At 62.2% G+C, this 16,985-nt stretch overlaps 2 protein-coding genes across 2 annotated transcripts; both read left to right on the forward strand.

The window, feature by feature from the left end:
• The first annotated feature begins 6,684 nt into the window (after positions 1-6,684).
• CELA1 (chymotrypsin like elastase 1) lies at positions 6,685-8,723 on the forward strand. The gene is made up of 8 exons (XM_054183156.1): positions 6,685-6,765; positions 6,912-6,994; positions 7,091-7,191; positions 7,451-7,576; positions 7,689-7,825; positions 8,101-8,246; positions 8,338-8,487; positions 8,594-8,723. The coding sequence occupies exons 1-8, from the start codon at positions 6,723-6,725 to the stop codon at positions 8,609-8,611; spliced, it is 804 nt and encodes a 267-aa protein (XP_054039131.1). The 5' UTR covers positions 6,685-6,722; the 3' UTR covers positions 8,612-8,723.
• Positions 8,724-9,548: 825 nt separating this feature from the next.
• BIN2 (bridging integrator 2) lies at positions 9,549-16,735 on the forward strand. Its single transcript, XM_054183199.1, is given in 13 exon segments — positions 9,549-9,587; positions 9,589-9,717; positions 11,140-11,220; positions 11,387-11,441; positions 12,121-12,215; positions 12,436-12,531; positions 12,650-12,757; positions 12,890-12,975; positions 14,664-14,739; positions 14,990-15,072; positions 15,374-16,112; positions 16,505-16,566; positions 16,568-16,735. Coding segments are annotated over 13 exon segments (1,689 nt in total). The 3' UTR covers positions 16,608-16,735.
• Positions 16,736-16,985: the final 250 nt, after the last annotated feature.

Raw genomic sequence — 16,985 nt, forward strand, 5'->3', positions numbered from 1 at the left:
AGAATCATTTAGGTTGGAAAAGACCCTTGGGATCATTGAGTCCAACCATCATCTCCACTCTACAACGTTCTCCCTTACACTGTATCCCCTAACACCACACCTAAAATGGCTCTTAAACACATCCAGGGATGGCGACTCCACCACCGCCCCGGGCAGCCTATTCCAGTGTCCGACCACTCTTTCTGCGAAGAATTTTTCCCTAATGTCCAACCTAAACCTCCCCTGGTGCAGCTTGAAGCCATTCCCTTTTGTTCTATCACTAATGACCTGTGAGAAGAGACCAGCCCCAACCTCTCTACAATGGCCTTTCGAGTAGTTGTAGAGAGCGATGAGGTCTCCCCTCAGCCTCCTCTTCCTCGAACTCAACAGTCCCAGCTCCTTCAATCGCTCCTCATCAGATTTATTCTCCGGGCCCTTCACCAGCTTCGGTGCCCTCCTCTGCCCTCGCTCCAGCACCTCGAGATCTCTCTCTTGTATTGAGGTGCCCAGAACTGGACACAATACTCCAGGTGTGGCCTCACCAGTGCTGAGTACAGGGGACAATCCCCTCCCTCCTTCTGCTGGTCACGCCATTTCTAAATACGAGCCAGGATGCCGTTGGCCCTCTTGGCCACCTGGGCGCACTGCTGGCTCATGTTCAGCCGCTTGTCAATGAGAACCCCCAGGTCCGTTTCTGCCCGGCAGCTCTCCAGCCACACTGCCCCCGGCCTGTCGTGTCCATGGGGTTGTTGTGGCCCAAGGGCAGGACGCGGCACTTGGCCTGGTTGAAGCTCATCCCGTTAGCGTTGGCCCATCGATCCGATCTATCCAAGTCTCTCTGTAGAGCCTCCCTACCCTCATGTAGATCAACACTCCCGCTTAGCTTTGTGTCATCTGCAAACTTGCTGATGATACACTCTATGTCCTTATCAAGGTCATCAATAAAGATGTTGAACAGAAACGGTCCCAACATCGAGCCCTGAGGGACACCACTTGTGACCGGCCGCCAGCTGGATTTAACTCCATTGACCACCACTCTTTGGGACCGCCCATCCAGCCAGTGCTTGATCCAGCAGATCGTATGCTCATCCAGGCCATGAGCCGCCAGTTTCTCCATGAGAATTCTGTGGGGGACAGTGTGAAATGCTTTTCGAAAGTGTAGGTAGACAATGGCCACAGCCTTTCCCTCATCCAATAATCGGGTCATCTTGTCATAGAAGGAGATCAGGTTCGTCAGGCAGGACCTGTCTTTCCTAAACCCTGACTAGGCCTGATCCCCTGCTTGTCCATTATATGAGTTGTAATGGCACTCAAGATGATCTACTCCATGACCTTCCCTGCTACCGAGGTCAGACTGACAGGCCTATAGTTTCCTGGATCCTCCTTCCTGCCTTTTTTGTAGATGGGCGCTACATTTGCTACCCTCCAGTCCATTGGGACCTCCCCAGTTAGCCAGGACTTCAGGTAGATCATGGAAAGTGGCTTGGCAAGCACGGCTGCCAAATCTTTCAGCGCTCTTGGATGTAACCCGTCCGGTCCCATAGACTTGTGCGCATCCAAGCGGCGTAGCAGGTCACTGATCACTTCCTCTTTCATTGCGATGACCTCGTCCAGCTTCCCCTCCCTGTCTCCTAGCTCACGAGGCTGGTGCCCAGGGAACAGCTCGTTCCACTGCTAAAGACTGAGGCAAAGTAGGCATTGAGCACCTCAGCCTTTTCCTCAGCCTTTGGGACTGTGCTTCCCTCTGCCTCCAGTAAGGGAGGGAGATTTTCCCTAATTTCCCCTTTGTTGTTAATGAATTTATAGAAACAGTTTTTGTTATCCTTAACAGCTGTAGCTAGGTTGAGCTCGAGCTGCGCTTTGGCTCTCCTAATTTTCTCCCTGCAGAGCTTCGCTACATCCTTCTAGTCTTCATGAGAGACCTGCCCCCTCTTCCAGAGGTCGTAGACTCTCCTTTTGTTCTTGAGGTCCAGCCAAAGGTCCCTATTTAGCCAGGCCGGTCTCCTTCCTCGCCTACTTGTTTTTCGGCACACGGGGACAGCCTGCTCCTGTGCCTTTCAGACTTCTCTCTTGAAGTATGTCCACCCTTCCTGGGCTCCTGTATCCTTCAGGGCAGCCTCCCAAGGGACTCTGTCCAGCGGTCTTCTGAACAGGTCAAAATTTGCCCTCCGGAAGTCTAAGGTGGCAGTTTTACTAACCCCTCTCCTTGCTTCCCCAAGAATCAGAAATTTGATCATCTCATGATCACTGTGCCCTAGACGGCCACCAACCTTTACTTGCCCCACAAGTTCTTCCCTGTTCACGAGAAGCGGGTCCAGGAGGGCACCTTCCCTGGTCGGCTCACTTCCCAGCTGCGTGAGGAAGTTATCTTCCACACATTCCAGGAGCCTCCTGGATTGTTCCCTCTCCGCTGTGTTGTATTCCCAGCAGATATCCAGGAGGTTAAGGTCCCCTGCAAGAACAACGGCAAGTGATGGCGAGATTTCCCCCAGCTGCTTCTAGAAAGCTTTGTCCGCCTCACTGCTTTGGTCGGGAGGTCTGGAGCAGACTCCCACAGCGATAGCAGCTTCATCGGCCCTTAACCTAATCCAAACGCTCTCCATCCCGTCATCACTATACTCAATTTCGGAGCTCTCGTAGCATTCTCTAATATACAGGGCCACTCCTCCACCTCTCCTTTCCTGTCTGTCCCTCCTGAAGAGCTTGTAGCCATCGATTTCCTGGAGCCCCTTTAGGGACTGGAAGGGGCTGGAAGGTCTCCGCGGAGCCTTCTCTTCTCCAGGCTGAACCCCCCCAGCTCTCTCAGCCTGTCCCCACAGCAGAGGGGCTCCAGCCCTCCCAGCATCTCCGGGGCCTCCTCTGGCCCCGCTCCAACAGCTCCGTGTCCTTCTGCTGTCCCCAGAGCTGCAGGTGGGGTCTCCTCCGAGCGGAGCAGAGGGGTACAATCCCCCCATCACCCCCCCCCCGCCCACGCTGCTGGGGATGCAGCCCAGGTTGCCGATGGCTTTCTGGGCTGCCAGCGGCACGTTGCTTGGGGCGTGTGGAGCTTCTCACCCACCATCAGCCCCAATTCCTTCTTCTCCAGCCTGGATTTGTGCTGGGATTGCTCCGACCCCACTCCCAGGACCCCGCACTCAGCCTTGAGTCCCCTCTTCCACCTTCTGGGGGCTCCTTGGCTCTGCTTCCTCCCCCCCCCCCCCCAAATTTTCATGCCAGGGGTTTTCCCTTCCCTTTTTTGAACTCTTCTGAGCTGGTTGAGCGAATGAAAATAAAGGAAACCCAACTTGGGAGCTTTCAAAATCCCCAAATCCAGCTGGTTTTTGCCTAATTCAGTCCCTTGGTCTGTGGTTCCAGACCCCCCCTGTGCTCTCCCCCGTGTCGTCCGCCCCCGTCCCCCCCCCCCCCAAAAAAAATAATAAAGCTACCTGTGTCCCCACGGGCCACCAATCCCAGCCCCTCTCCGGGATGGGGGGCGGCGGCGGGTCCCGGGGGGCGGCGGCGCGGGGGGGACCCCGCGCCGCCGCCCCCCGGGACCCGCCGCCGCCCCCGGTGCCCCCCAGCGCGGAGCCGCCGCCGAGATATCGCCGATGGGGGGGTTCCCGGCACCGCAAAAAACCCTTCCTGGACCCCATCGCCCGCCGCTTCCACGGGACGCGTGAGTGCACCGGGACCGGGACCCGCACCGGGACCGGGACCGACGGGGCGGCGGCGGCGGCGCTGGGACCGGGTTTGGACGGGACGGGCGGTGCTCGGGGCTGCGCATCCCCCGCGGGGAGCAGGGACCGGGATCGGGAGTGGGATCAGGATCGGGACTGACACAGCGACAGTGACCGGGAGCGGGACCGGAATCGGGACCCGGACAGGACTGGGGTCGGGATTGGGACCGGGACAGGCGGTTCTCGGCACTGTGCATCCCCCCGGGGAGGAGGGACCGGGATCGGGATTGGGATCGGAACCGAGATCAGGACTGGGACCGGGATCGGGATGGGGACTGGGAGCGGGGCGGGCAGTGCACGGCGCTGTGCACCCCCCTGGGAAGGGGACGGGGCCAGGAATGGGATCAGGATCGGGACTGGGACCGGGACAGTGACCGGGATCAGGACCGGAATCGGGACCCGGACAGGACTGGGATCGGGATTGGGACCGGGACAGGCAGTTCTCGGCACTGTGCATCCCCCCGGGGAGGAGGGACCGGGATCGGGATTGGGATTGGAACCGAGATGAGGACTGGGACCGGGATTGGGATTGGGTTCGGCACCAGGATTGGGACTGGGACTGGGAGCGGGATGGGTGGTGATCGGCGCTGTGCATCCCCCTTGGGAGGAGGGACCGGGATCGGGATTGGGATCAGGATCGGGACAGTGACCAGGACCAGGATTGGGACCCGGACAGGACTGGGATTGGGATTGGGACTGGGACAGGTGGTTCTCGGCACTGTGCATCTCCCCGGAGAGGAGGTACCAGGACCGGGATAGTGACCGGGGGAGCGGGATGGTGACTGGGATTGGGATCGGGATCGGGACGGGTGGTGCTCGGTGCTGTGCACCCCCCTGGGGAGGAGGGACCGGGATTGGGACAGTGACCAGGATCAGGATCATAGAATCATAGAATCATTTAGGTTGGAAAAGACCCTTGGGATCATCGAGTCCAACCATCAGCTCCAGATCAGAACCAAGATGGAGACCTGGACAGGACCAGGACTGGGATCGGGATCGGGATCGGGACTGGGACCGGGAAGCCTGGCTTCAAAACCTTTGAACGCAGGGATGCAGGGAAGAAATCCCGGTCCGTGCAAGTAGATGGCCAGAGGATAGAGCTGCTCCCTGGGACGGGAACGGTGCTGCAAGAAGAGGCCCCTCTGGAAGCTTCTGAGATGGGAGCGCGCCCCACACTCGGGGGTCATTAACGCAAGACAAGAAGCCCCCGGTGGGCCCTGTGCCCGTGGCTGCCGGCCTTCGAGGGGCATCCGAGGGGCATCCGAGGGGCATTTGAGACCCCCCCCCGGGCGGTGGCCGAGGCAACGTGCCATCGCCCCCTGAGCGCGACGAGGCCACGGAGACCTGAGGAAGGTCCAAGAGCCAGAGGACAGGCCACAGGGACCACACCGCGGTGGAGACGGGCTGGGGCTGAGGAGTAACTCCCCCCCCCGGCCTTCTCCTGCCCAAAGCACAACCCCCCCGCCCCGAGACCCCCTGCCAGTCCCTCCGCTTCCAGAGGGTCAGGAGTCTGGATTCAGCCTTCACAAAACCCACGTCCATCCATCGCTGCTGGCTGCGGGGGGGGAGAGAAGTTGAGCTGTGTCTCCTTGCCGGGGCCGGGGGCGGGGGGGAAATTAGATTTATTTTTTTTTTTGGATGATGATGATGACGATTCCTTGGTGCGATTCTGCTCGTGCGGATCCGGAGGAAGGTTTTTCCCGCGGCGGCATCCTCCCGGAGAGGCTCTCGCCAACCCCCCCCCCGGTTTTCTTCAAGCCCAAAGAACCTCAAAAGCTGCCACTTTTGCTGCCATTTCATTTATAGTTGGGGAGGGGGGGGGTGTGGGGAACCCCTCCTGGAAGTGGGGCGGGGGCGGGAGAACGTGCCTTTGGGATATGCAACCTCAAATAAAGACACGATTTATTTTACCGCCGTCCCGGCTCCAGCTTCCTCCGAGCTCCTCCGATTTAATTTCCTTCCCTCTTCTTGCCCTGGAAACTGCCGTTTGCAGCCCAAAAGTGGGTTTAAAGCCGCTTTTGCAACGAGGGGTCAAATTTGGTGTGGGTCAAAACCGGAGTCGGGGCATCCCCGCGCCGGGGCGGAGACTTCGCTGCTGACCCTTGCCACCTTCTGCGCCCAGAAAACATAAAAGTGATTATTTTGAGACTTTTTAGCCCTGAAATCTCGTGTTTTCCTTGGAGATAAGAGCAGAAATGCAGCAGGTGTGGGGGGGTTTTTTTGTTTTTTTTTTCTTTCTTTCTTTCCGTATTTTTCTTTTTTTAAATGATTGGACCGATAACCGCCGCTATCACACGTGCCGTTTTCCAGCCACTGCTCCGTGAGCGGAGCAAAAACCTCCTTTCTGCAGGTTCACACCCCCGCTCCCCCCCCCCCCCAAGAACACCCTTGATTTCTTTTGAAAAGGGGGGAAAAATAAAACCGTTTTGGCCAGAAATCAGGGGGTTTTTTTTTATTCCGAAACACGTTGGTGTTTCATTTAACCTCAAAACGCCCCGTGTAGGTCTCCTCCAGTCCCCGTTCGGTTGCCCCCTGTCCTGGGTTGGGGGGGGGGGAAATATTTTTTTTTTTTGCCCCGCGTTTGCCTCGATTTTCCCAACCCGGGGGCAACGCGGGCACCGTTCCCCTGTTAAAGCTCTTAGAGATAAAGATAAAACTCTCGGCGGCAGCCCGCGGCTACACGCCCTGCGAGAGAACCGTGGCCAGGGCTCGTCCCTGGGGCTCGAGACCGGGCTAAACTCATGACAGCGTTGCCCGAGATGCGCAGAGGAGGGGGATGCCGCCTCCTCGCTCCCGGGGCGGGGCAGGGGGGGGAGTGGATTTGGGCTGCCTGCCCAAAGCCGAGCGAGACTTGGGGTGCACCCAGGGTTTTCAGCCCTGACCTTGGGGGACCTTGTGTGTGTTTTGGAAGGGGGACCAAGGCCGCGCCACCTGCTTTTCTTCCCGTCCCTCCTTCCCCGTCCCCTTTAAAGCCACCAGCGACGCGGAGCCCCGGCTTCAGACGCCGCCGCATCGCCGTGGTCCGAGATGATGCTGCAACTGGTGCTCCTTGCCGCCCTCGCCCTCTGCGGTGGGTCCCCGTCCCCGGCGGGAAGCCATCGGCCTCGTTAGCTGGCGGCGACCCCCCCTTTCCCCCCCCCCCACCCCTGGGGGGTGAGTTAGCGATTCCCTCTCCCCGCCGCCCCCTCCATCTTCCCCGTCCTCCGTCTCCCGCAGGACGCTGCTCCGAGCAGGACCTCGATGGGGCCCAGCGGGTGGTCGGTGGGACCGAAGCGCGTTCGCACGCCTGGCCCTCCCAGGTGGGTCCTTCCCGGGGGCAGCCAGAAAATCCCATGGGAACCTCAGTGAGACACCCCCCCCCGACCCCGCGCCTCACTTTCCCCCCCCCTCCCCAGATCTCCCTCCAGTATTACTCCGGTGGCAACTGGCACCACACCTGCGGAGGGTCCCTCATCCGGAGAAACTGGGTGATGACGGCGGCCCACTGCGTGGATCGGTGAGCAGGCGCGGGGACCCCCGCCTTCCCCTCCATTTTTCCACCCAAAATCCTTTCCAAGGAGAAATTTTGGCCGCCTCGACCCAGAGAGCAAAGGTCCTTCAAGGTCTTCGCTGCTCCTCCACCCGGGGTGGTTGTGCGGCCCATCTCTGGGAGCATCCTCTTCTTCACCGGCCCTTTCTGTATCGACTCACTCCTGAAATAATCCTAATTCGGGGCCTGATCCTGTGTTTTGTTTTTTTTTCCCCCCTCCTGGCAGCCCCCTGAACTTCCGCGTGGTGGCTGGGGAACACAACCTGAACAGGGCCGACGGCACCGAGCAGACCTTCGGCGTGAGCAAGATCATCATCCATCCCTACTGGAACAGCAACAACGTCGCCGGAGGGTAATGCCGGCGGGGAGGGGGGTTTGGGGGGAGCATCGCTGGGGAGCGGAGGGGGGGTGGTGGTGGTGGTGATGGGGGTGTCCTTGCAACATCCTCTCCCTCCTCTCGCCAGCTACGACATCGCCCTGATCCGCCTGGCCAGTTACGCCACCCTGAACTCCTACGTGCAGCTGGCGGTCCTGCCCCAGGAGGGAACCATCCTGCCCAACAACTACCCCTGCTACATCACGGGCTGGGGTCTCACCCGCAGTGAGTGCCTGAGGGGTCGCCCCCGGCCCCGAAACACCCCAAAAACATGGGAAAAGCGAGCAGCCGAATGATATTTTTAAGCCCTTGGAGGTCCCAGGAGGCATCACGCCGGGCTTGGCTCGGGGCACGGAGTTGCCCGGCGTTGGGTGGGATCGCGCCAAGGTTTTGGGGGTGGCGGGGGGGGGGATTTTCCACGGGCAAAGGGGGCTGGGTGGCGGATGCGGGTCCGGTCTTTGCTAGGGTGGCGTTAACCGGCGCTTGGTGGTTGGGTGCAGCCAACGGGCAGCTCTCCAGCGTCTTGCTGCAGGCCTACCTCCCCGTGGTGGACTACCAGATCTGCTCCAGCCCCTCCTACTGGGGCTCCTCCGTCAGGCCCACCATGGTCTGTGCCGGCGGTGACGGCATACGCTCCGGCTGCCAGGTACGGCCCCGGCGTCCCATTTTTTCCTCCCCTGACATCCCACCGGCGTCCCTGTTCTTCCCATCTCACCCCGGCTTCCTGGGTCTGGCAGGGCGATTCCGGCGGTCCCCTCCACTGCGCGGTGAACGGGCAGTACCAGGTTCACGGCGTCACCAGTTTCGTCTCCGGTATGGGCTGCAACGTTGAGCGCAAACCCACCGTCTTCACCCGCGTCTCCGCCTACATCTCCTGGATCTCGAGCGTAAGGCGGCAGCGGGGCTGGGGGTCGAGACCCGGCACTATCGTCGCACCCATCGCGGCGGCGCTGCCCCCGCTCGGCTCAACCGTCGCTTTTCTTCTCCTTCCAGGTGATCGCCCAGAACTGAGCAGCGGCAGGAGAAGAGCCCAGTCCCCGGCTCGGGCGATGGACATCACCTTGCCCCGCGTTTCGCTCGGAGGGGTTTAAAACCCGTAGCCGGTGTCAATAAAATCTGTTCCTCAATCCGGCGCGTTGGTGGATGTTTTTTCCTCCATCCCTCAACACCCTTTTCCCCCTCCCATACTCCGGAGCGTCCTTTCGCCCGCGTCCCCCTCCTCTTCCTCACACCTTAGGAAAGAGCCGCGGGGAAAAGCACCCGGCCCCGCGCTCTCGGGGCAGCCAGGAAATCCTTGGGATAATGGGAAAGGGGAAAACACCACAGATGCCCTCGGTGGGCAGCAACGGAGCCCTTGGAGATAGAGGGGGGAGAGGGAGGGATGCGGGGTGATCCGGTGGGATTTTTCCCCGCCGCTAGCTCCGTTTCTCTTCCAAAAATGACCTCCTTTAAACGAGAGATGTTGGGTTCGGTGGCTGTTACCGCCTCGCCCCACGGCTGCGTCCCGTCTTTTCCACCGGGAGCGGGGTGAGGCCCTGGCCCAGGTTGCCCAGAGAAGCTGTGGTTGCCCCATCCCTGGAGGGGTCCAAGGCCAGGTTGGACGGGGCTTGGAGCAACCTGGGCTGGGGGAAGATGTCCTTGCCCAGGGCAGGGGGTGGACTAGGTGGCCTTTAAAGGTCCCTTCCCACCCAAACCATCCTATAATCCTATGATCCTGGAGGAACCAGCCATGCCACAACCCCACCCGACAGGGGGGCCAAATAAAACCCCAACCCGGCACCAAAATTGCACCGAGCGCCAAATTTAAAGCCAAACCCAGACGCCGGTGGAAGAGTCAAGAGGCGGGCGCCGGCGTTCCCCACCGCCCGCTTGAACCACCCACGGCACTGGGCGCAGGGGGGAGCCTTTCCGGGGGGGTGGTGGCGGTGGGTGCCCGGGTGCTCGGCGGATGCCGGCAGCTGCCTCGCCTCGAACTTCCTCCATAGCAAAAAAACATCGAACCGCAGCGCGCGGCGGCGAGCGGGAGCCGAGCTGCAGCCATGGCCGAGGGCAAGACCGGGGGAGCCGGGCTCTTCGCCAAGCAGGTCCAGAAACGGTTCAGCCGGGCGCAGGAGAAGGTAGGGCGCGACGCCCCAGCCCCCCTGCCCCGCCGCCCAAAATCCCATATTTTCTTTTATCCTTGAAGGGTTTTTTTTTTTCCCCAGCGTGGTGCCGAGGGGGTGGCACAACGGGCACCGCTGGGTGCCCACGAGTGCTCACAGGGTGTTAATTCAGGCGCTTCTGGGTCAACGTCATGGTTGCTCCACCATGGCCTTGGTGGCATCTCCCCAACCTCCCCCAAGCACTCTAAAAGTGGGATTTTTTTTTTTTTTCCACCCGAAACACCTTCCGGAGGTTGCGGGGGGGGACCGTGCGCTGCTGGCACGGGGTCCCTGGGGCTGGAGGGAGGTGACGGCCCCCAGTGGGACCCGGCATGGGGACGGGGATGGGAGCGCTGGCGTAGCCTGCACCGGCCACGCAGGAAGCGAGGGGGAAGGGCTCCGGAAGCGGGCAGAAACGGGGCAATTCTGGGCTGTTTTGGGGCGGTTCAGGGGCGTCTCTTTCCCTTTCTCTCCCCAAAAAAAGCAGGCGGCGACTCCCATTTTGGGGGCGATGTGAAGTGTGTGTGTGTCTCCCCTCCCTCATCCAAACCCACACGCCGTCGGATTTCCTGGCTGGGGCTCGGTGCTAAATTCAGCTCCCCCGCGGCTGTATCAGCCCTGGCCAGGCTCCGGCCGCTTCCCGGGGGGGGTCAACCTCTTCCTGGACACCCCAAACCTCCCTCCTGTGCGGCCCTGGCCCCGCCACGCTCCTGCGACGGCGATTCCGGAGGTCTCAGACCGTCCTCATCCTTGGCACGGTGTTGCCAGTGCCCGGCGAGGCCCCGTCGCGCTCCTGCGATGGCGATTGCGGAGGTCTCAGACCATCCTCATCCTTGCCACGGTGTCACCGGTGCCTGGCGAGGCCCCATTGCACTCCTGCGATGGCGATTCCGGAGGTCTCAGACCGTCCTCATCCTCGGCACAGTGTTGCTGGTGCCCGGCGAGGCCCCGTCGCGCTCCCGCGACGGCAATTCCGGAGGTCTCAGACCGTCCTCATCCTCGGCACGGTGTCGCCGGTGCCCCCCGTCGCGCTCCCGCGATGGTGATTCCGGAGGTCTCAGACCGTCCTCATCCTCGGCACGGTGTCGCTGGTGCCCGGCGAGGCGGCACCCAGGGTTTCCCCTGCAGCCACGGTCACGCGCGGGTGCTTCGGGGTCCGTAGGGCTGCACCTGTGGGGTTTTACAGGGGAGGGCGAGGAGTTCGCACCCAAAAAGTCACCGTTTTCCTCTAAAAAAAAATAAAAGCCCCGAGGGATGCGTTGGAATTTTGCAGCCCCCATGCGAATCCCGGCTCTGGGTGGGCTCTGCCGGACCCTCAGCGTCCCCCGAGGGGACGTTCCCACGCGCCCAGCTCGGGGCTGACGGCTCTTCCCGCTTCTCCGTCTCTCTCCGTCCCAGGTCTTGCAAAAATTGGGCAAAACGGTGGAAACCAAAGACGAGCAGTTCGAGCAGAGCGCGTACAACTTCCAGCTGCAGCAGGTTGCCTCCGGGGGAGCGGGGAAAGAAGCGGGACAGGGGGGGACACCCCTACGCCAGCCCTGAGCCCCCGCTGCCGCTCCGGGATGCCTCCGTCTCCGGCGGGATGGTGGGAATCCCCGCGGGTCCTTGGGGGACGTCCCTGACCCGTCGCCGCGTTGCTTTGCAGAACGAAGGCAATAAACTCTACAAAGACCTCAAGGCTTTCCTGGGGGCGGTGAAAGGTACGGCCCCCCCCCCCCCCAAAAAAACCCCCCCAAAACCCACCCCCCCACTTCCCCCCAATCCTGTAAATGCTCCGGGAAAAACCCCGGGGAGGCACCACGGAGGAGCCGGGAGGCGACTGAGCATCTCGGCGTTGTCTTAGCCAGGATAATAGATAATAATAAATGTTAATAAATGTTAATAAATGTTAATAAATGTTAATAAAGAATAATAATAAAGAATAAGTGATAATAAATAATAAGAAATGATAATAACTAATAAAAATAATAATAAATAGTAATAAAGGCTAATAAATAATAATAAAGGCTAATAAATAATACACGATAATAAATGATAATAAATAATAAATTATAATAATTGATAATAATTGATAATAAATTATAATAAATATAATAAATTATAATAAATAATACACGATAATAAATGATAATAAATAATAAATGATAACAAATGATAATAAATAATAATAAATGATAATAAATGATAAAATACTAATAGATAACAAACGATAACACATATTCAGAAGTAATAAATAAGGGGATTTAATCATAAATAGTAAAAAGAATAAATAATAACAGATACCAACGCATCCTAACAAATAATAATAATAAATAAATAACAAATAATAACGGGCGAGGAGGGGGAGGAATAACCCGGGGTGTTCTTGCCGGGCGGCAGTGATGCACGAGAGCTCCCGGAAAGTGGCGGAAACGCTGCAGGAGATTTACAGCCCCGAGTGGGGGGGTCACGAAGAGCTGAAAGCCATCGCAGATGTGAGCCCCTGGACTTGCCACCCTCCCCCCCAGCGCTGTCCCCAAGGGTCCCCTCCAGGGGTGGGGGGGGGGTTGGAATTCCCTGGGGATGCAGCCCGGCACGTAGGGCTGGAGGGGAGGTTGTGTGGGGGGGTGGGAATCTGGGTGTTATACCCCCGTCGTCGTGTGTGTGTGTGTGTCCGTGTGTCCCCCCCCGGCCTTTTTTCCACCCCCCCTCCAGAGCAACGACCTGCTGTGGGACGACTACGAGGCGAAACTGGCCGACCAGGCCCTGCGGCTCATGGAGAACTACCTGGCTCAGTTCGGGGACTTTAAGGTAACTCCCCCCCCCCCAACCCCCCCCCGGCACCGCGTAGGGTGTTGGGGGGGGGGGGGGGAGGGCTTGCCAAAGGGCCCGATCCTGGCTGACGGTGCCCCCCCCCCGCCCCCGGCAGGAGCGCATCGCCAAGCGGGGCCGTAAGCTGGTGGACTACGACAGCGCCCGGCACCACCTGGAAGCTCTGCAAAGCGCCAAGAAGAAGGACGAGGCCAAAATCGCCAAGGTTTGACACCCCCTCCCCACCCTCACCCACACCCCCACCCCCAGCCTCAGCTCCCCCCCACCCCCCACCCCAATCCCGGCCGTGTGCCGGCAAAGCCACGGCCCCCCCCCGCCCCCCAATCCCTCCCCACAGGCCGAGGAGGAGTTTAACAAAGCCCAAGCCGTGTTTGAAGACCTGAATAAGGACCTGCGGGAGGAGCTGCCGGTTCTGTATGGCAGGTACCGGGGGGGGGGGGGGGGGGTCACTTCGGGGCTGGGGGACATCGCGGGGCTGGGGGTGTCACTGGGGCCAGGGGACGTGGGGAGACGGGGGACACCTTGGGGCTGGGGGACATTGGAGTGGCCGGGGTACATGGGGAGACGGGGGACGTCTTGGGGCTGGGGGACATCACAAGGCTGAGGGGTTGTCACAGGGGCTGGGGGTGTCACAGGGGCCGGGGGACATTGGAGTGGCTGGGGGACATCTTGGGGCTGGGGGACATCAGAGGGCTGGGGGGTGTCACAGGGGCTGGGGGACATTGCAGAGGCTGGGGGACATCGTGAGACTGGGGACATTGTGGGGCTGGGGGACATCACAGGGCTGGGGGTGTCACTGGGGCTGGGGGTGTCACAGGGGCCGGGGGACATTGGAGGGGCTGGGGGACATCTTGGGGCTGGGGGACATCAGAGGGCTGGGGGGGTGTCACAGGGGCTGGGGGACATTGCAGAGGCTGGGGGACATCGTGAGACTGGGGACATTGTGGGGCTGGGGGACATCACAGGGCTGGGGGTGTCACTGGGGCTGGGGGTGTCACAGGGGCCGGGGGACATTGGAGGGGCTGGGGGACATGGGGAGATGGGGGACATTTTGGGGCTGGGGGACATCAGAGGGCTGGGGGGGTGTCACAGGGGCTGGGGGTGTCACAGGGGCTGGGGGACATGGGAAGACGGGGGACACCTTGGGGCTGGGGGACATCACAGGGCTGGGGGTGTGTCACGGGCTGGGGGACATTGCAGAGGCTGGGCAACATGGTGAGACTGGGGACATTGTGGGGCTGGGGGACGTTGGAGGGGCTGGGGGACATCACAGGGCTGGGGGTGTCACAGGGGCTGGGGGACATTGGAGTGGCTGGGGGACATGGGGAGATGGGGGACATCTTGGGGCTGGGGGACATCAGAGGGCTGGGGGTGTCACAGGGGCCAGGGGACATTGGAGGGGCTGGGGGACATGGTGAGACTGGGGACATTGTGGGGCTGGGGGACATCAGAGGGCTGGGGGTGTCACTGGGGCTGGGGGTGTCACAGGGGCCAGAGGACATTGGAGGGGCTGGGGGACATGGGGAGATGGGGGACATCTTGGGGCTGGGGGTGTCACAGGGGCTGGGGGACATGGTGAGACTGGGGACACTGTGGGGCTGGGGGACACCATGGGGCTGGGGGACGTTGGAGGGGCTGGGGGACACCGCAGGGCTGGGAGGGTGTCACAGGGGCTGGGGGACATGGTGAGACTGGGGACATCGTGGGGCTGGGGGACATTGCAGGGGGTGGGAGACGTCATGGGACTAGGGGATGTCGTGGGGCTGGGGTCATGGCAGGGCTGGGGGTGTCACAGGGGCTGGGGGACATGGCGGGGACATGCCGTTACCCCCGTGGCGGGGCAGGAGCGGGGTTTTCTCCCGAAAGGCCGCGGCGGTGACACAGTGGTGGCCCCCGGGGCCACGGGTGGCTGTGACAGCCGCAGCTGCGGCCGGGTGGCCACGGGGACGCATGTCCGGGGCCACTTCGTCCTCGTCCCGAGGGTCGAATCGCCGTTCGCCGTCTCCGCGGGGGGACGGGTCCTCGCCCGATGGGTGCTCGGCACCCTGAGCCCGGCCCCTGCCCCACCCCCCGGACCCCCCCCACCTCCCGCCGCCTTTTCCCTCCCGCAGCCGCATCGCCTGCTACGTGACCATCTTCCAGAACATCTCCAACCTCCGCGATGTCTTCTACAAGGAGATGAGCAAGGTGGTGGTGGGGGGGGGGGCAAAGGGGGGGACACCCCAAAACACCCCTCCCCTCTCTCCCCTCCGCCCCCCCAGCAGCCTTGTAGCCATCCCCGGCTGCTCCGGCCACGCTGGTGGCCGGGTCCTCGCTGCTCTTCGTTTCACTTAATAATTTAGAGCAGCTTGAAGATGTCGGTGGTGCCGCCGGGGGATGGGGGGTGCTTGGGCGGGGGGGGTGTGTCCCCTGATGTGTTTCTCTCCCCCCCCCGCAGCTCAACCGCGACCTCTACGAGGTGATGAGCAAACTGGAGAAGCAGCACTCCAGCAAAGTCTTCATCATTAAGGGCGTCCCCAGGTAAACGAGCGGGCGAGCGCCCGTGACGGGGGTGGTGGTGGGGGGGGGGGGGGGGGGGGGCGCTTCGAGTGGCCAAATCGCCCCCCCCCCACCACGCCCCGCCACCCCGGCCCAAAAAGCAGCCCCCAGTCCTGGGACGGGCGAGCAGCTCCCAACACCGGGTTGAGGGCGGTTGGTGGAAGAGTCACCGGCCAAGCCGGGGCGGCGGCGGTGTGGTGCCACGTGTCCCCCCCCAAGGATGATGATGCCTGTGGGACGTGCGGGAGGGGGCTTTAACCCCCTCTGTCCTCCCCCCGCGCAGCAACCGGCGCTCGCTGGTCATCTCCTCGCCCGTCAGCCCCCCAGCCATGTTCCCCTGCCCGGGGAAGGCACCGGACTGGCAGCCCGTGGTGGAAGCGGAGGCGGCGGCGGCGTCCCCCGGGGAGGGCAGCGGTGCCACCGACGCCGTCTCCAACGGGGACCTGGGGGCTGCCGTCCCCGGGCCACCACCGGCTTCCCCCGCCAGCGGCAGGTCCCTGTCGGAGACGGCGTCGGTCTCCAGTGAGGAGGGTCCAGAGCCCGGCCCCGGCCCCGAAGCTCCGTCCCACGAGCAGGGGACATCGGTGGCACCAGGCACCGGCCCCCCCGGGCTCACCGAAAGCCAGGGTCCGGAGCCACCGGGGGCTACCGGAGGGGTGCAGGCGGGGGCCGAGGGCATCGCTGCCTCCCTGGCATCGCTGATTTTATCCGAGGCGGTTGCCCAGGCGGCTGCCAGCACCGCGCCACCGGAGCCTCATGAAGCCATGGCCGGGCTGGAGGCCACCGCAGGGGACCCCCATCAGCCGGATGGCATGGCCACCGATGGTGACTGGACGGAGCCACCGTCCCCAGCCCCGGCTGTCCCCTCCGATGGCCCCGGTCCCGTGGCGGAGGCAACGGCGTGTGCGTCCCCCAGTAACAGGCAGGAGCCGTGCCGGCTCGACGATGCCGCGGGCGACCGCAGCGACTCCGAGGAGAGCGTGGAGGCAACGGACCTCGAGCCAAAGGTGGCTGAAACTCAGGTGAGAACGTCCTGGTGCCAGGAGAGGGGACACCACGGCGGGGGCCACATCCCTGTCCCGTGACGGCAAGGGGATGCCTGGCTTGTTCGGGGTCCCAACCCCTGCTGGGGGGGCGGCCGGTGGGGATGTGGGGACAAGGGGGGGGTCCATGGGACAAATCCAGCCGGGTGCCACGCTCCTCCGCTGGCAGATGGGGCTGGAGGTGGCTCCCGAGGTGGCATCGAGCGGCACTGGGGATGGCGGCTCCCCCTCTGGCACCGAGGTGGGTGCGGCAGCGCTGCGGGGGGAGACGCCGACCCGACCCCCGGCCCCGGCCAGACTCGGGTCCGGTTTAACCGAAGCACCAAGTCTCCGTCTCACCTGGCTCGGCGTCACCTCCGTGTCTCTCCCAGGAGCAAGGCTGTCCCGGGACGGCGGAGCAGGACACGAGCCAGGACCCCTCCCCACCAGCGACCCCCCCCCCAGGACCCCACCGAGACCCTCACCTCCCTGTGAGCCCAGTGCCCTGGGTGGAAAACGGGCGTTTTATGGCGCCACGGGCAGATTATTGTGTTTCCCCGTAACCGTACCGTGCTTCCCACCCCCCCCCGCTCCATCCCGTCCCAAATAAAGGCCGAGGGCAGAAAAGGTGGCGAGAGGGGGAGGTGAAGACGCCATCGGGGGCCAAATTGCCGTCTGGCAAAAGCCCATCGTGGGGACGGGGGGTCGCCGCGAACACCGGGTTGGCGGGGGGCGGGGGGGGCGTCCCACCAGCATCCGAAGGCGGGTGCCGGAGGGATTTGTCACCCCGTTCTCCCCCAGCACCCAACGCCGCTGCCTGGGCGCTTTGCGGTGACTCAGGGAAAAGGCGTCGAGCCGGTTTCTCCGGCTCTG

Source organism: Rissa tridactyla, chromosome 24 (genome assembly GCF_028500815.1).
Source record: "Rissa tridactyla isolate bRisTri1 chromosome 24, bRisTri1.patW.cur.20221130, whole genome shotgun sequence".
Lineage (NCBI taxonomy): Eukaryota > Metazoa > Chordata > Aves > Charadriiformes > Laridae > Rissa > Rissa tridactyla.